Genomic DNA, 19,897 nt, shown 5'->3' with positions numbered 1-19,897 from the left:
AATAAATGCTTAAAACAAACAAATATAAATATTATTTATCAAAATTCGAATTTTACCATGTGCAGCGCTTGCAACCCCTCCTAACCTAGTGCCATCTGCAAATTTTAAGTGCTGTCCATTCCAGTACTATATAAACAGTAGAGGTGTGCGAAACAGGCCGCATTCGATTTGGATTCAGCCCGAATTGGGGGACAGAGATTTGTTTGGTTGATTCAGATCACTATCCCGATTTGATTTGGCCAAATCTGAATCTGAAGATTCGATGCTGATTCGGAGAGTCAGTGATTCGGCCACAGACACAGCTTTAAATGTTTTTTCTACATACCTCGAGGTACCCCTCCACGTGCTTGGCGACAAATCCGGAAGTGGAATGAAAGTACTTCTGGTCCACTTCTGGGTCCGCCACCAAGTGCACTGGGGACCCCACTGCCCCCACCCGTGCTCACATGGGATGCTCCATCCGTCCCACAATCTCGGCATTCACAAGCCGCCTGGTACCTTGAGGAATGTAGAAAAAACAGTTAAAGCTGTATCTATGGCCAAATCATCGAACCTCTCCTATTCGATTCAGAGGGTTCCGATTTGATTCGGAGAGACTAAAAGGTCTTCTGATTCGATCTGGATTCAGAGATTTGGCTGCCAATTGAGGCTGAATTGAATCAGTGACTGAAGCTTCACACAGCCCTAATAAACAGGACCCAGGACATTCAGGAGAGATGTTTTTGAATAGTCTTCTCAGCTTGAGAATAAACCACTGGTATCTATTAATTGGTCAGGCTGCAATTGGAGTACTGCGTCCAGTACTGGGCATCACACTTTAAAAAGGATGTGGCCAGCCTGGAGAGTTCAGAGGAGGGCCACCCATTTGGTGAGAGGGCAGCAGGACAGGCCCTATGAGGAGAGACTGAGGGACCTGAGCCTGTTCAGCCTTGGCAAGAGGAGGCTGAGGGGGGACCTGGTGGCTGCCTACAAACTCATCGGGGGATATCATCAGCAAATACGAAGAGCCCTATTCTCCCCAGCATCACCTGGGGTGACGAGGAACAATGGTAATAAGCTGATGGAGAATAGGTTTAGGTTAGAGATCAGGAGGCAATATTTTACAGTTAGGGTGGCTAGAATTTGGAACCAACTTCCTAGGGAAGTGGTCCTCGCCCCTACCTTGGGTAAATTCAAAAAGAGGTTAGATGATCACCTGCCTGGGGTCATGTGAACCCAGCATTCATTCCTGCCTATGGCGGGGGTCAGGCTGGATGATCTGTTCAGGTCCCTCCTATCCCTAGCTACTAAGAAGCTATGAAACTATGAAATTACATCTTTTTAACCATTAGTGCTCCCAGCCTTATAGTAATTTCCATCTCCACTTTGATTTATCTAATTTGCTTATGAGATTGTGTCAAGAGCCCAACTGAAAAAGCAGTTGATTCTATTTCAGACGAAGAAAAAAAATTCACAGCAGTAACAAGTGATTTTTCTCTCTATTATTAATTCAGTGCAGTTCAGTGCATTTTCATGTATTAGGTCACACAGAGGTGGACTGAAATAAGGAGTCCTAGTACAAGCTATTTTAGTGAACAGTGTAAGTTGTTTTATTAAAGTAACTTTTTAGGTTCTCTCTCTCTCTCAATCAGTCCAACACACCTGAAAAATCTGCACATAAGATATTTCTAGCAGACCATATTTCAAGGTAGAAAACAATTATGGAAGGTGGAACAAAAAAAGGAAAGTGTTATAAAAGCCTTTATAAACCAACTGTCTTAGCACTACATCACAACGTCCTTGTTAGAAACCTAGGGGGTTCATGAATGTTACACTTTATGTAATGATATAACAAATGTATAAAATATGCTTTGCATATGACTGTAAAAACAGCAGCACTCTGGAGCCAAGCACATGGTGTAATATTTTCATAATGAGCCTACTTCAGCATAGTAGATTTTAATAAGATTTTAATAATACTAGTAGGAAGCCAAATTACATAATGTCCCAAAATATGAAACCAAAAGCCTTTACAGGAAAAATAAAAGCTCACTGAAGCATAACTATATTTTTAAGAAAATGTGGGATTAAAAAATAAATATATAAAAGTATTTCCTAAACAAAATCATTATGCTTATTTAATTTAGAAAAAAGCAAATGAAAGAAAAGGCACTCAAATCTATTCCCAAACCTCGAAATAAAATTAAAAAGGATATTATTTTAAGCAACTTTTATGAAAATGAAGGCTTTGTGCCAGCATTGGGAAACTAGCTGAAACCACAATTACTAGTTTTGGCACAGCCCTCAAGGTTCATTGAATATCTTTTCTATGACTCTCTGTGGACAAGTGATTCAGTTACCTTATAGGTTAGTTTTGGGACTCCACTGCATTGTATATTCTAGTACAGACTTGGCCCAATAAACTAATTTCCTTTTAGACATGAAAATTAACTCCAAATAGAGTCCCATAGGTAAAAATCCAATGATTTATTCACTTAGTCTTCATTAAGTTCAAGATGTCTTGGGGAAAAGGGTTTAAAGCCCTTTGAAAACTAGCTCCAACAGAGAATATTCTCAGAACATAACATACACACACCACATATTAAAAAAAAGTTGCTACTACATTTAGCAAATAACCCCAAGTACAACAGTACAGTTTCATACAACCCAGTAATACTTCTAACCCTTTAAAAATATTTTAGTGTTGTTGTGGTTTGAATTTGTATGGGCAATACCTTCATGTAGATCCGTTATATAGCTCCTATGTTCAATCAACATATATTAGTGAGGTTTTCCAGGATGCTACTAGCTACAATACATTCTGATGTTATTGTCAGCAGTGATCCTGACCCCAATTAGATTGGGAGATGACAATGAACATTGGAAGAATCAAAACAGTTTTCTGATAAACACAGGTAGAACGGTGTCTCTTTGTTACAGCAGATTTTTAAGGAGGTGTGAAAAATGCAGCAACCAAATGTTTAAATAGATTTAGTTCTGTACGGTAACACCAAAAAAACATTCTGGCCTTACATTCTTTAGATGTCTACTTTAGCTGTAGCAGCCATTAAAAAGTTATGTGTAACTTCAAGATGAAAGGCATTAGCAGCTTCTCAGAAAAGGATAATCACAATCTTCTAGCGATTTAATGAGACGTAATTCACAGAGGCTTTTGACTCAGTCTGGTATTAATTGAATCGAAGTCAATTATGATCTTGTTGCACTTTGGTTTGAATTCCCTAAAAATAAAGAAAAATACAGATAGATATTAGCTAGTGAGTAGTTAAACATTTTGTTTGCTTTGGCTCTAACTAAATTTTTTGAAGGGAAAAAAATTTCCTTGGATTCATTCAGTGTTTTATCTCTACAGGAGCCAATTATAGTGCACCATACTGAGAGAAACCCGGACAAGAAAGACTAAGACAAAAAGACACATGGCGTTGCTTAGTCTGTATGTTCTTCAGCTATTGGAGTTCATAAATTACCTGGGAGTCAAAGGATTTCTAACAACTTAGCTGCAGGAGGCAGCATCATATTATCAGTTTTTCCTATAAAATTTGATCTCTCTCTTTTTTTTTTCCCTTTGCCAAGTTTTCACAAACTTCCAAAGTTTTCTTCAATGTTTTTTTTTGAGCAAAAGGAATATACTGCATTATGCATCATGGAGGGGAAAAAACTAGTTAAGAGGGAACTATTTAAAAATTATAACTTTGGTATTGTAAAATTAATACAGCCACAAAATGCATCCTTTCACATCATTAGAGCATCTGCTACAGCAATTAGAAAGGAAGGTATTTGGGGACTGAGTATATATTTTACAATCTACCAGTAAACAAAGGATTATGCAAATAGTGTGGATTTAGTGTCTCATTAAGCCCTGCAATTCAGTTCAAGAGATTCATTAAGTACAGCCTCTATCCTTAATAATCAATACAAGAAACAAACAGTCAACACACTGAAGAATATACCACTGACCATAGAAATGGTGAAGGATTCCGATGTTCATTTTGTCCAGCTCAGTAATTTGAAATGCCAGAAACAGTTCTCACCATGGAGAAAGTGTAGCAAAATTCCATTTGCATCAGAATGATTTATACATCACTTAGCGAAGTAGTCTTAATAGGCAGGAAATATACCAAATGACTTTAAACTGAATTTCAAGTACTGCTTTACTGGTTCATGGATGTTTCTTAGCCCAGTAGGTAGCTTTCATCCTAAAATTTTATCTGTCAGAATTGTTATATTTGCAAATTTTTAGAAGGTTTCATATTAATATTGTAAAACTTCGCAGAATTGGGAAATCTCTCCAGCTGTGTAATTATCCTCACCCATAGCATGTTATTGGTTATCAAATTATATGTAAAACAGATTGTCTTCAGATATCTGTCACTCTCTTTAAAAATCTACGCTTAAAATATCATTCAGATCTCAATACCTCAGGATATGTATGCCAAGTCTCCTTCTTTTTCTCCAAGAAAGCTAACTACAGAATACTGGGATAGGCATAAATACTGTAATAGGTGGTTAATGTGAATCCATCCAGCCCAAACTGGCTGTAGCACAAGTTTGCTTTGCTTCCAATGAGGGCCCAGGGGTCCACAAAATAAAATTTCAGTCCAGTTTCAGAAAGTACCTCCTCTTCTCCTCCTCCCCCACAAACTGGCATTCCTGTTGGCAGTCCCAACAGAAATGCAAAGGATTGAAAGAGCATTGAGTCTAAACTATCTTTGTACTCCAAGACCCAACAAATCAGGCTTGCGACATGCTTCCAAGGCACAGTGCAATGAGGAAGCATCTGCTGCTCTACTGCACAGAATGGACTTCAGTTTCAAGGACTCTCAATTCAGCATTTTTGACGGTCACTAAATTCACATGGGAGTTTTATAATTTAAAAATATGATGTTATATTATAAATTATAATTAATGTTTTTAAATTTATATAAAACAGAATTTGCCACAGTAAAAGTTATATTGTTCAAGGAGAAAAGCTTTTGCCCAAAAGGGGTCTTCCCCACAGAGCAATTTTTTCCTTTGTAATTTTTTTGGTCTTGGACTATACCACGCATAGTTTGTACTATATGTAAGTAGGGGTCAAAGTGCTGCTCAAAAGTGTGCTTATGGAGTGCCTGTGCTAAAACTTGCAGCAGTGGGAGGGGAACAAATACAAAGCAAACCTCCAATAATTAGATTCTAAACCTGGTAAATTAACGAATTTATAAAGTTGTCCATGTATAGAACCTAACAATTGGGGGGGAGGGTCATCTTATATTAAGGGTCATCTTATATTTGAGTAAATATGGTACTAGCCACCAGTCAAAGACTCTTTGTTTTACCTGTAAATAATTCCAGCTAAATCGAACATGCGCCGGGCAGCCATCATTTCAGGGGAATTGTGATACTTGTCAGACATGAAAATAACTTCTTTTATGCCTGGAAAGATATTATGGAAATTACTTGATAGAATTCCTTTAATATGATAGGTTTTAAAATTGATACAAAGGCTAAAGAGAACACTTATCGGTACACTCTAGATGGACCTGGCAATCATATTTAAATAAATAAACCAAAAAAAACCAAAACACTTACAAGCTGTATTTTTAAGAGTGAAAGGGTACCAAACAGAACTCCCAGCTTGTAGGCCAGATCAGGCCACCGGGCTCCCCAAGGGTTTGGAAGTTTGGCAGCAGGAGAGAGTTAGCAATTAATGCTGCCACAACTCTCCTAATGCCCAATTATCAAGCCAGGCAGGCCCACATGCAAGATCCAGCGGATATGCACAGGGCCAGGACTAGAGCAATGGGCCTGATTTGGCATGAGCAGGAGGGTGGGCCCAATCCAGTGCACATGGGGCCAGGCAGCAAGTCTGATGCATGTGGGGTTATGGCCAGAGCCAGGGTGGGGTGGTAGGCCATAGGGCCAGGCTAGAACAGCAGGGCCAGGATGGTGCACACATGGTTTGGGCCAGGGCAGCAGGCCAATCTGCTGTGCATGGGGCTAGGGCTATGGATATGGATTTGATGCATAGGACTGGGGCCCGATCTGGCATGCTCTGGATTGGGCCAGGACCAACGTTTGCCAGGTCACGGCCACAGACTGACATCATACCATTCATCCAGCCTGCAAAGCCAAAAGTTGGGCACCATTTCTCTTGAACAGTTTTGAAGAACAGGCACGCTTAGAAAGTGTGCCTGCGTGCATGCATGTGGTGGGGCAGGGGTAGTTTTTTGGTTTTTTTAAACATTTTCCACAGAAAATTGGAAAACAAATACTTTTAACCCCTTTCAACCCTAAAAGTTTGTGTACGCTATTCTGCACAAAAAGGCAGTGTTCCCCACAGAGAGCATATGCTTATTGAATAATAATAAACCCTTTTAATTCAAGTGAAAACCTAGTTTCCAACAGTCCTAGTACAATCTCTAGCAGCCCTCCCATTAAACTCAACAACTTAAAGCCCTAATTTCCATCAGCTCCTTTGTTAAATATATATATCTTGGAAAAACTGCTTTCCCCAATTGCTTTCAACTTTTCCAGACTGTTAAATGCCTATGCCCATTCAAATCCACATAAAACAGTCAGAAAAGATTATTTATGTCTTAATTAACAAATTCCCCCCACCATCCTAAATGTGTAGGAGAATGGTAAAGGCCAGAATAGGAGCCTCAGAATTCACTGGAATTGCTATCACATTTGCTTTGCTAAGAGTCCTCTCTAAATTGTATGTAAACATCAACATTTAACTATTTCACTACTTACCTGGACATACAAGGAAGAAAAGGAAATTTGGCAGCACAGTAGCAGTGGCAACATTAATTGCCACTCCCTTGCCGCCAAGTTTCCAGACCTATACGGAACCACATGAGCTGGATAATGTAGCTCTGCATGCTAGATTACTGGTTTGCAGTATGGCTGGTGCGTGAGGTCACTTCACAGCCAAATCCTCTACACAGGGCTGGGCCAGGACACAGTTGGATCTGGCATGCAGGACTGGGCCAATGTGCAGGATCACAATTGCATGCCAGCCCAACACCACTTATCTGGCCTGCAGGGCCACAAAGTTGAGCACTGCTGCTCAACATGTTAAGTTTGGGATAGATTAATCATGGGCATCTTCTTCTATGAAAGACGTTATTAAAGTTGGATCACAGAACTCTGATAATATGTATGAGAAAATATATTTTTAAGATTTTAAATTATCTACCATGTATCACATTCAAATTGAAATTTCATGTATAGGTTCCCAGTAGACCTTGTGTCATGCAGAAGTTCATTCAGTTTTGTAATGCCCATGTTGTTTTTTGGCAGCTCCTGGTCTAAGTTACAAACCTAAATTAGAATCATGCTAAGAATCACAGAGGACGCAATTAGCACTGGAAAAATTTGGCACCATTCAACTGCAAAAACACAAGGAATATCTTATGAAGTTGACAGTGCAATTAATTTAGATTTATACAAGAGCAATTTAAAGTCAAATACATCTGTGATAAGGTATAGATGAGAAGGCAGAATTGTAACCTGACAAATCAAGCTGACATCATTCCTTACCTGCCTGGATGATCAGTTTTGCACATTCATTACACGGAAACAAGGCAACATACATGCTACAGCCTTTTACATCAGCTGAGTTTTTGTTCATGATGGCATTCAGTTCAGCATGGCACACTGATTAAAAAAAAGAAAGAGAGAATGGGACAAATATTCCTAACACTATTCATTAAAATGAGTCTTTCTAAAATTTAAAAAAAGTGTTAAGACAATTGGCTGCATCCTTTCAAAGGTAACTAGCTGGCATGGTTTGTCAGAGAGGGCAGAGAATGAAAGAACCAGAAATATCCAGATCAATGAAAGTCAATTGCTCTGACCAGGCTGCCGATTAGTAATAATATCATTAAGCGCATTAGCATTGCCATTTGCTAACACCTTTAGCAGACAACAAAGCCTTAGGCTGTGGGCCAAGTCGTTTCAACCACCCTAAATGCAGTAATATCTCAAGGCTTCACAACTCTCTGGAGTATCTAATTGCCAATATAAAACAGCTCATTTATGTGTTTACATGCATAGATAGAACATTCTTAGTATTATAAGACTGCATGGTGTGCTCTTAAAAAGCAGGAGAATCATGAAGTAGAAATGAACAGTTCTATCCTCAGGGTCTCAGAATTGCTCAGTTTTGCTGCAGAACTCTTTCACCTTGAGGATACACAAGAAAGACACTTTCCTTTCCTTTTTTGTGTCTTTGTGACAAGGTATTTAGCAGAATTCACGGATTCATTAGAATCAACATGAGCACTTCTGCTATGGCCTCAAACTTGTGACCTCTGAGCTGTCAACCACGTGCCTTAGTGCCCATACCACCCCACAAGACATACTCGGAAGCATAAAAGCACCTCCTATCTTTAATATTAACACACGTTTCTGGCTCATTTAAAAAAAAAATGGGCCCAGGTTTCCTGAACAGAAAAACCAACATCTTCCATTTCTCCAAAAAACAGTGCTATACTACTTGACTCCAGTGTGTCTCAGCTGCTATGGACAGACTGCATGTTCGTAATGTCTTACAAAGTGGGACAAGAAAAGTTCAGTCTCCCTTGCCGTTCCACTGCTACAGCATAAATACCTGGACATGCAAACAAGGTGGAGAACATACCACACACTGTTGAACTACCAGCTAACATTGAGAATGATGGTGGGTTGTGATATTTGGAAGCTTTCTACCGGGAGTGGGAAAAATGGACAGAGACTGCTACCTTATTTCACATAAAAACCCACTGGTTATTAGGGCTGTGCAAAACCACCATTCTGCTTCGACTTCTGTTTCAATGTTTTGATGTAACAGTGTTTCATTTAGTTTTGAAAGCACTGTTCCGTTTTGTTTCATCGAAACTGTTTCAATGCTATTTTGATGTTTCGCCCATAGACTATAATGGGGAAGCACGAAACTGCCTATCAGCCTATAACTTTGTCATTTCATGCCCAATTTGGATGAAACGTACAGGGATGGTAGCCCCTTCAGAGAGCATGAAGCCTGCCAAGTTTCAAAGAGATAGATCCAGGGGTTTCTGGGAAACTGCACCTCAAGATGTTGACAAGCAAAACTGTCACTTGTAGGCAGCAGCAGCCTCCTGTAATCCAGTAGGCAGATCAGGAGTCTGCACCCCTGGGAGGAGTACAGAAGAGTCCCCACAACCCTCCCAGGAGTGTGGGCAGGCCCCTGATCTGCCTGTCGGATCACATGAGGTTGTTGCTGCTGGCTGAGGCCAGTGGCAGCACCAATCTTCCCAGCGCTGGGTGCGGGCTGCGTTCAGCACTGGTTCCAGGCAGCAGGAGCAGCTTCCTGTCATCCGACAGGCAGATCAGGGGCTCACACCCTCAAGAGCGCTGCAGGGCTCTGCTGGACTCCTCCCAGGTGTGCGGGCCCCTTATCTGCTTTCTGGATCACAGGAGGCTGTTCCTGCCACTGGGACTGGCAGTGGGCGCAGCCCACACACAGTGCTGGGAAGATTGGTGCTGCTGCTGGCCCCAGGAGGCAGGAGCAGCCTCCTGTGATCTGGCAGGCAGATCAGGGGCCTGTACCCCCGAGAGGGCTGCAGGGGCTCTGCTGGACTCCTCCTGTGGGATTCCATTATGAGGCTCCTACATACATACCTCAGGGATGCTGTAGGGAAACAGCTTTGAAACGAAACACCTGGTGAAATTTTACACAGCCCTACTGCTTATACAATATTAAAGTATTCTATGTATCAATTTGGGCTGAATTTGAATGACTGACCTGAGTATAAAAGACAGGTTGTAGTCAAAAGCCCTCGTTGCTTACTTCAAGACATAGAAGCAGAAACTCATCTGATTTGGATCTTGCCCACATAGTAATTTTCCAATGTGAGGATGTGCATTTAGAGTGTCCTGGCTTTTGAGTACTTACTTCCTTTTTGGATATTTTAAAATACTGCATTAGATGCTCTTAATGTATACTAAGAGTGTTCACATGGGATGTTAGTACTCAATAGCCTGTGTGTTTTAGACAAACCCTGAAGGACCAATTACTTCAACTGCTGTATAAACATCTATGACCTCCAATGTCAGTGTGACCATGTTATCCACCTATTTACTTTCTTACAAAGCCACATATTATATAACGTTAAAGAGACCAGAAATTTTAAAAGTAAAAAAAAAAGTCATGGTTTCTACTGCAACTGAAACTGCATATCCTGTATACTTTATACCAGAGGTCCAACAGACAGGCCATGGACCATATGTGCCATGTTCAGCCATATGATCTGCCCCATGAGTTGCTGGACTGACCCCATGTTCTAGCCTCAGCTATGCCTGCTGCATACAACGTGGGCTAGACCCAGTGCTGCATGTTCTGTACACAGCACAGAAGGATGGTCCAGGGGCCAGTCCAGATCAAGACATGCCAGAACCAGCACAAAGGACAAGTCCAGCAGGACAAGTCCATATGGCTAGTGCTAGGCATGCAATGTGCCCTGCTGGTCCAGCCCCACATGCTGTATGCAGCACATGGGCCGGACCTGGCACTATACATGGCACAGGGGGTCTAGGACACGTGCCGCATGCAACACCCTTGACTGACCTTCTACCTGCACCACAATGTGTCCAGCCTGTGTGCTGTGGGCAGTACGTGCCCCATGTGCCATGGACCCAGCACCATGGGCACTGCACAGGGGTTCCAGTGTCAGTCTGGCCTTTAGACTGGCCCAGTAACCCTCATTTGGCCCTGTGGGGCCAGGTAAGTTTGATACCCCTGATTTATAGTTATAGCTTACATGCAAATATATGAAGATGTACATTAAAGAAAGAATCAGAAATAAACTTCAAATATGCAACATAGCTAAGTTAATCCTATGTAATGTGTTTCTTATAATTTTAGTGCTCAATTTCTTTCATTATTTGTACTGCAGTAGGAGCTACAGGCTTCAACTAACTTTAAAGGTTCCCACTGTTCTAAGCAGCATACAAATCAAAGTAAGCCTACCTTGGTAGGCATGCCACAGATCAAGCACCAGACCCTCCCCAAGTGCCACTCTGATCCCTTCTACTGCCAGATCTGCTACTCTTTTCTCTCCTCTCTGCCCAATCTGCTGCTATGCTTTCTGCTCCCTGTCCTATCTGCCACTGTGCTGCCTGCCCCCTCTGATCCACTGCATGCCACATACAGAGGTTGGCCACCTCCAGAGTAAGGTATATCAACAGCCTCAAAGAACTTACTTTCTACACTGGCTAGACAGAAAGAGGGCAGGAGATATGGATGACATAAAAGCCAACGGAGGCAGAAAACAATCTAATGGTTTTTAGGTGTTGAGCAGCTCACTCCAAACCAGTTAATACTCAAGCATCCAGGTCTGGGACAGACATTGCATAAACCAGTTTGAGCCAAATCAGTTAAGTTTGATACTAAATTCAACCAGATTTATCTCAAACCAGTTTCAACCATTTTCAAACTGGTTTATGTGCACTGAAAATCTGTTCTGTTATAGGTTTAAACCTGTTTCTGATCACTTAAACCAGTTTACATGTAATGTCTGTCCCTAGCCCCATAGACTACACATACAAGTTTTCAGTGGTTCTTAAAGGTCTGCTTTGGGCATACCCATGACTGCCTGTCCTGACAGGGTTGAACAGCAAAGCAGGTACCTCGCACCTGAACCCTGTTAAGAGCCAAAATTTTGGCATTCCTCTACCCATCTCACCTGGAGGGCCCAACTCCATTAAGTGCTTTCATTTCCCACATAACATATAGAATAGTGATGTCCTTTTTCATCAGTTACAACATTCACTCATGAAGTGGAAGTCCTAGGTGTAGTTCCCTCTCCTGCCTGACACTATCTTAACTTGCATACCCCAAATGAATGCTCTGACCACCAAGATAATAAATACTCATGCAATCTCCCCCACTGAAATTATTTTGCTGTGCTGAAAACAAGTCAAGATTAATCTGACCATGAGTAAACAGAAGTATCCATGACTCTGCAGCTTTACAGTTGCAGCACTCAGGGCAAAGGGGAGATCTAGGTTATATTGCCTGTTGAAATAAATACTTAAAATAAACATTCTCAGACCAGAAGCCCTATGGTTCCCATTTCCCTTAACTCCCAAGCTTTAGAGTCATCCTCCCCTCTCTTTGGCCCAATGAATATTTCAGCATTCCTTGCAAAGGACAGCTTCACAACACGGGAAAATGATGAGCACTTTCATCCTGGACCAGCCTCTAGTCTGGTGGCTAGGGCAGTCTCTTAGAAAGTGAGAGAGATTGGGTTTGAATATCCTCAAGCAGAGGAAGATATAGGCACCTCTCACCTTTAACAAGAAGATTCTGGGCTGTGAGTTTTCCAGAAAGGAAGGCACCCACTAGTACTGAGTCCCTAAACTACTATCCCTTTCCACAAAGTATGCTGCCTTTTTGTAGATTCCATTATGAGGCTCCTACATACATACCTCAGGGATGCTGTAGGGATGCTTATTCAGTTAGATGAGCCAGTCACTTCCATATGACAAATTATGGTGCAAGGCAATGCCAGGCCAAAGAATCTATGTAGACTAGCTCCAAAGCCAATCAATATAGCTGCAGTAGTGCTCAATATCAGACTGTATCAGGCTATGCACTGACACACCAGCTCAACTGCATACAATTATGGAGCTAGCATATGCAGAGCTAGTATGCGTTACTGTAGCATGGTACTGCCTTGTCCTGATGCTGATCCCCAACCTCATGCTAATGCTGATGACCAGCTGGTTGTCAGCACTAGCAGATAGGTGATGCAAGGAAGGGAGCAACGCACCTTGGGGTGTCAAGAAGATCCACCTAGGATCCATCTTTCAGTGTGTGATACGGCCCATGTTCAAATTTAAGCTTGACAGAAACCAGAGGGGGGTGGGAGAGAGGAGAGCGCATTTTACATTTTTCAAGCAACATCTTTGTGGCTGGTTGGCTACTTTTTGGCAAGTAAGCCATTTTATCATGCATAATAAAAGTTGTGTGTGTGAGGGGCCCTAAGGGAAAATATATCATAGTTTTTTGGGCTACTCTACGAATGGCTTTGTAATGATGGGGGTTGTAGGGTGGGGGAAAGAGGGGGAGAGAAAAAGCCACTTCATCTCTGACTAGATACCTGAGCAGAATAGTTGGAAGTTATTGCAGAAAACTAAATGATACTGAAATGGAGCCAACCTGGCCATACTGCAGAATAATGCTGGTACAACTCAGCAGCTACCACCTCCCGTTTTAACTCATTGCTTCTCAGATCAGCATCATATAGATTCATAGATTGTTAGGGGCTGGAACAGACCTTGTAGATCATGGGGTCCAGCCTCCCTGCATAGGCAGGAAGACAACTGGGGTCAAGTGACCCCAGCGCGGTGATTGTCCAGTCTCTTTTTGAAGATTTCCAGGGTAGGTGACTGCACCACCACTGGAGGGAGTTTATTCCACAGTCTGGACACCCTGAATGGGAAGGAGCTTTTCCTGGAATTGAGCCTGAAGCGGCCTTCCAGGAGTTTGTATCCATTGCTCCTGGTCTTTCCCAGGGGTGCCCTGGTGAACAGCTATTCCCCGAGTTCTTGAGGTACTCCCCTGATGTAGTGATAAGCTGCTACCAATTCCCCTCTCAGCTTTCTCTTCTGTAGGCTGAAAAGGCCCAAGTCCCTCAGCCTCTCCTCATATGGCTGGTCTTGCAAGTCCCTGATCATATGGGTGGCTCTTCTCTGCACCCTCTCAAGTTTTTCCACGTCCTTGTTGAATTGCAGCCCCCAGAACTGGACGCAGCACTCCAGCTGTGGTCTCACCAGTGTGGACTACAGTGAGAGTATCACTTCCTTAGTTTTGCATGAGATGCAACGGTTAATGCATGCCAGCACGTTGTTTGCCCTGCTGGGCACAGCATTACACTGCTGGCTCATGTTCATGCAATGATAAGTACATGTACATACATGCCAGAGACAGAAAGACAGATAATGGGAACTGAGTTACAACACTTACTATATCTTGAATTAGTGTTCAGGTTCACTATGAAGTTAAGTCCCTTTAAGCAATACATCTTTAATACAGACAGCAACCTAAAATATTTATGGGATCTGCAAAGATAAAGCTAGGAGTATGAATCCAACTGCTTTAGTGTACCATAAAAAGCAGACAGACCAGTTTTAAGAGGTCAGAAAACTAAAAAATAATTAAAACTGATTTATTTAAAATATATTTTTTGCTTCTTAGGTGAGAATTATATGACAAGTTAAATTTGTGATATCTACCTTCAGCCATAAAGAGAGAATTACAGAAGTTGAAAATTTCCACTATAAGTTTGGAGGAAAGGTTCCTTCATGCCTATAAGAGACTCTAAGGACTACATTTTTCATGCATTTTTAAAAACTGAATTTAAAAAAATAAATAAAATGAAGAGATCACAGATAAAAAATCCAAGAAAGAACATTTTCTATCCAAAGGCAATGCTTCAGAAGGCTACCAGCATCTCAAAGGGAGAAAAGTAAAAAAAATACTTTGTATTTCTTAAACAATGCCATTTGTAATCATCAGAAAAGAACCTTGGCAGGCTGCTATTTTACAGACTTACTCAATGCCTATTTGTGCGTTAAGTTTACCAGTGCAATTTGCCCAATATCATGGAGCACATTACTTAAATAGCTGAAAAATGAGCCCTGGAGCCCAGATTTAAATCTAAAAACACTTCTCACCTGGGATTATGGAATTTTGTAACCTCTTGGTATCAACAGGTTGGGAACTCTCCCAATTATCAGCAATGCACACTGCATTCAGGCAATAATGCAATAATTAACTTTCCAATTCATTTAAATTCTGCACAGGTATATAATAACTCTTTAAGTTTTCCAAAGAAACTATTAAAACTAACATTCTTACAAAATCCTCTGGGTAAGGTGTCCCCCTCCACATTAAAATATTCAGAGAGCCAGCAGTAATAAGGTTGCAATGCCCGTTTCCATTCTGGAAGTGACTTGGAAAAGCATCCTCTAAAGACTTAATTAGCAACAGAAATAACCTTGCAACAAGAAGTTTGCCTATGTCCTTGATACTCCCATCATTTGTTAGTTTGTACAAGTGGGAAAAGAAGGCTGAGGGGGCTAACTTAGCTACTTATTGATAGTATATTACTATATCATTTCTATTTCTTTTGCCAATGCATAATATTGTCTCATGCTGCATTTATAAATTTGTATTTAATTTAATACCTCACCTACAATGTTACCCAGTCAGAAGCCCTAGCTCATGCTATTACTGTTACTTTCTGAATGCTGTAAATCCTGCCATAAAGAAGCAGGTTACAATTGTAAAATTAAATCTTCCCCCCTACCATAATAAAATGTTTGGACAAAACAGTAGCTCAGACAGGGGACGGGGAGGCAGAAGAAGGAGAACATCAGGAACCTGCAATCCATGGGACGTCCAGCAGTACAGCACAGGTAAGCAAGCAGGTAAGCAATAAAGGGTCCATTGGGCATCAGAGCCAGGGGCCAACAAAGGCACTAGTTACCTCAAGTGCCTATACACTAATGCTAGGAGCATGGGGAACAAGCATGATGAACTAGCACTCCTGCTTGCAGAAAACACTTACGACTTAGTGGGGTTAACAGAAACCTGGTGGGACTCTACCCACGACTGGGAAATACACATTGAGGGCTATAAGCTGTACAGAAAGGATAGAGTGGGGAGGAAAGGGGGAGGGGCTGCGCTCTATGTCAAGGAGCGTTATACATCGCCCCTTATCAAGATGGAATTGGAGGAGGAGAAAGTAGAAGGATTGTGGGTTAGGATACATGGAGGTCAAGGGGAAAGAGATTTGGTGGTAGGGGTCTGCTACAGACCCCCACACCAAGGGGAAGAACTAGATCTGGAACTTCTGAGGCAGCTCTGAGACCATAAAGACTAGGGAAGCAGTAGTCATGGGGGACCTAAACTACCCTGACATCCACTGGGAGACGCAGACAGCAAATTCCCACCTTTCACGCAGGTTCCTATCCTGTGTGCAGGACCTCCACCTGACGCAGGAGGTACATGGTCCCACTAGGGAGAATGCCTTACTGGACCTGGTATTGGCAACAGGGGATGACATGGTAGGGGACCTACAGATCAGTGGTCACTTGTGGGACAGTGACCACCAAATAACAGAATTCACCATAAGGCGTAGAGTGGGAAAGGTAACTAGTAGGGTGGAAGTGCTAGACTTTAGGAAGGCTGACTTCAGCGAGCTCAGGAGTTTAGTCAATGATGCACAGCAGAGTAAGAGATTTGGTGAGATGGGAGCCCAGGAAGGGTGGCTGCGCCTTAAGGAAGCAATCCTTTGGGCACAGAGGGAGACGATCCTGATGCGGGGGAAAGGGGGGAAAGGCGCCAAGATGCTTCCTTGGCTGACCAGAGAAACCCAGAGCAGCCTAAGGGCAAAAAGGGAGAGATTACTAAAGAGGTATATGCCTACTCAGCTCGCAGTTGTAGGGAGGCAGTTAGAAAGGTCAAAGCTACCATGGAGCTGAGGATGGCATCCCAAGTTAAGGCTAACAAAAAATTGTTTTTCAGATATATAGGGTGTAAAAGGAAGGCCCAGGGTGGTATAGGACCACTACTGAATGGGCAAAAGCAATTGGTGACAGACAGGGGGGACAAGGCTGAACTCCTCAATGAGTTCTTTGCCTCAGTGTTCCTAAACAAGGGGCAAGACAAGTCTCACAATGGGATTGTAGAGATGCAACAGCAGGGCACCAGACTACCAAGCGTTGACCCTAAGATGTTGCAGAGTCACTTGGAAGGACTGGATGTGTTTAAGACGGCAGGCCCAGATGAGTTCCACCTGAGGGTACTGAAGGCACTGGCTGATGTCACTGCACAGCCACTGGCAAGAATATTTGAGCACTTGTGGCACACGGGCCAGGTCCCACAGGACTGGAAAAGGGCCAATGTGGTCCCTATTTTCAAGAAGGGGAGGAAGGAGGATCCAGGCAACTATAGGCCAGTCAGTCTCACCTCCATCCTTGGTAAAGTCTTTGAAAAGATTATTAAGGCTCAAATATGTGAGAGCCCAGCAGGAAAAATTATGCTGAGGGGAAACCAGCACAGGTTCATAGCAGGTAGATCATGCCTGACTAATCTAGTCTCTTTTTATGACCAGGTTACAAAACACCTGGACACAGGAGTAGGGGTAGATACATTTACTTAGACTTCAGGAAGGCCTTTGATACAGTGTCCCACCCCATACTGGTGAACAAATTAAGAGGCTGTGACTTGAATGATTACACGGTTCTGTGGGTGGCAAATTGGCTAGAGGGTTGTACCCAGAGAGTGGCAGTGGATGGGTTGGTATCGACCTGGAAGAACGTGGGCAGTGGGGTCCCACAGGGCTCGGTCCTTGGACCAATACTCTTCAATGTGTTCATCAGTGACTTGGACAAGGAAGTGAAGTGTACTCTGTCCAAGTTTACAGATGATACAAAACTGTGGGGAGAAGTGGACACACCAGAGGGCAGGGAACAACTACAGGCAGACCTGGACAGGTTGGACAAATGGGCAGAAAACAATAGAATGTGATTTAACAAGGAGAAATGCAAAGTGCTGCACCTAGGGAGGAAAAATGCCTAGGAAATGACCTGCTTGGCAGCACAGAAGTGAAAAGGGATCTTGGAGTCCTAGTGGACTCCAAGATGAATGTGAGTCATCAGTGTGACGAAGTCATCAGCAAAGCTAACTGCACTTTATCATGCATCAGCAGATGCATGACAAACAGAACCAAGGAGGTGATACTTTCCCTCTATTGGGCACTGGTCAGACTGCAGTTGGAATACTGCGTCCAGTTTTGGGCACCACACTTCAAGAGGGATGTGGATAACCTGGAAAGGGTCCAGAGAAGGGCCACTTGTATGGTTAAGGGCTTGCAGGCCAAGCCCTACGAGGAGAGACTAGGGCACCCGGACCTCTTCAGCCTCCACAAGAGAAGGTTGAGAGGCGACTTTGTGGCTGCCTATAAATTCATCATAGGGGTGCAGAAGGGAATTGGTGAGGCTCTACTCACCAAGGCGCCCCTGGGGGTTATAAGAAATAATGGCCACAAGCTAGCAGAGAGCAGATTTAGACTGGACATTAGGAAGAACTTCTTCACAGTTAAAGAGTGGCCAAAATCTGGAATGAGCTCCCAAGGGAGGTAGTGCTCTCCCCTACCCTGGGGGGCTTCAAGAGGAGGTTAGATAGGCATCTGGCTGGGGTAACCTGAACCCAGCACACTTTCCTGCCTATTCAGGGGGTTGGACTCGATGATCTATTGAGGTCCCTTCTGACCCTAACATCTATGAATCTATAAGAACCATATAACCATCCAAAGTGTTTATTAACGTTGTGTTTACTTGACCAAGCTGTGACAAAGAATCACCATATTTCATCAGGCAAGTAGCAATTACTCAGTGCAAAATTTAACATTTTTTAATATTACTATACAACAATTACTATATGAAAGCCTATACACAGTTTGTAATATTGTACAAGCAGTATATACAAATAAAATGCACTTAAGACAACATTTTTCATTGTTATAAAACAGAAGAGAAGGCTTTATGAGCAAGGTTACTTTGGCAGTAGAAGTTCACAAATTACGGAAGCAATGAGTTCCCAATGCAGTAATTTTTTTCTAAAATAATATACACTATGTGAGAAAAAAAAACCCCCACCCAATTGACTCCCACCTGGTTAGTGAAATGAGACAAAGCTCTGGTACTTTCAAAATAACTATTTCAGTGGGTGATTCCCCCAAAACCCTTTAAGGAAATGGATCTTTGGTGGAAAAATGTTTCTTAAGAAACCTAGGAGGGGAGCAGGATACTCCTCTGACTTGGATAAAATAAAAGTTTTGCTGAGTGTGTGAAGGGGGCTAGAGAAGGGAGGAGGGTTCACTAACAGGAACATGGACTTTGTTTACTTATTCAAGAAGCCCATCCCTGGTGCAGGGTAAAATGAGAGTAGACCAGGATTGTGATTTTAATCACAGCTCTAGTCCTGTGCAGGGCTTTAGTTTCTTGGGTTTCCAAGTTAATGGACATCTGGGTGAGGAGCCTCAGTCCTGTTAGGACTCTTTCACACTTGTTTTTTACCACTTCCCTCCACACTCCTTCAGGCATTCTGCTGCCATTGCTACCTGCCCCATTTCCTATTACAGCAGTAGAGAAACTAGTGCTGCTTCTATTTCATTCATGACTAATAGAATATATACTTGGTTATCTCCAAGAGTAGCTTGGGACAGTGTAATAAAGAACTACTGGTCCTCATTTCACAGGACTATTAGCCCCATCAAATACACTGAAACCTCCTCACTAAATACCAACAGAAGTTTCTCTGGAGTTTGCTGGGGCTATCATACTAAGGGACATTGGCGCCCTCTAAATAAGAGTTCTCTTGGTCTCAGTCACACAGGGCGATATAGCCCTCAAGAAATGGCAGCATTGCCAACCACTACAATCTTACTAAAGTTCTGTGACATATGGTGTGTTTCTTGAAGGTCCAGATCCTGAAAATTTCACTTGTATTAAAAATGTGCATTTCTTGCTCTCATGGCTCTGAAAAGCTTGGCCACTTACTTTAAGTGCACCAAAAAGTTCTTTAAAAACAAAACACAAAAGCATTTTTAAAATCTCACAATTTTGCAAGAATGACACTAAATTCTAAATGTCTGAGTTAGTAATTCTGCAATTTAATTATAACCTTCCATCAGTTTTTACGTGGTCAAAATGATTCTTTATATATATTTCACGTAAGTAACCTGGAATCCTCATCACTGAAGAAAATGAATAAGTAGCATATCCTAGCACAATTGTTAATATTTAGAACAAAAAGCCAGTTTGTTTCATTTTATACAGCATGTACAGTGCATTGTTTTTAAATGTGCATATACACTTTATTAAA

The 19,897-nt window shown here is 42.2% G+C and overlaps 1 protein-coding gene across 2 annotated transcripts in view; it reads right to left on the bottom strand.

Moving 5' to 3' along the window:
• Positions 1–1,565: 1,565 nt before the first annotated feature.
• The window catches only part of DCTD (dCMP deaminase), a 53,846-nt gene continuing 35,514 nt past the window's right edge, over positions 1,566–19,897 (bottom strand). For both annotated transcript variants that reach the window (XM_059721847.1, XM_014594990.3), the window contains exons 4-6: positions 7,522–7,638; positions 5,313–5,409; positions 1,566–3,218 (exon numbers count right to left, since the gene is read on the bottom strand). In XM_059721847.1, the coding sequence (XP_059577830.1) occupies positions 3,140–3,218; positions 5,313–5,409; positions 7,522–7,638 (293 nt within the window). In that variant the 3' untranslated portion in view covers positions 1,566–3,139. The remainder of the gene's footprint in view (positions 3,219–5,312; positions 5,410–7,521; positions 7,639–19,897) is intronic.

The sequence above is a fragment of the Alligator mississippiensis genome, chromosome 2 (assembly GCF_030867095.1).
Source record: "Alligator mississippiensis isolate rAllMis1 chromosome 2, rAllMis1, whole genome shotgun sequence".
Taxonomy (NCBI): domain Eukaryota; kingdom Metazoa; phylum Chordata; order Crocodylia; family Alligatoridae; genus Alligator; species Alligator mississippiensis.
The sequence above is the reverse complement of the archived record's forward strand: the minus strand, read 5'-3'. Positions and strand labels throughout refer to the sequence as shown.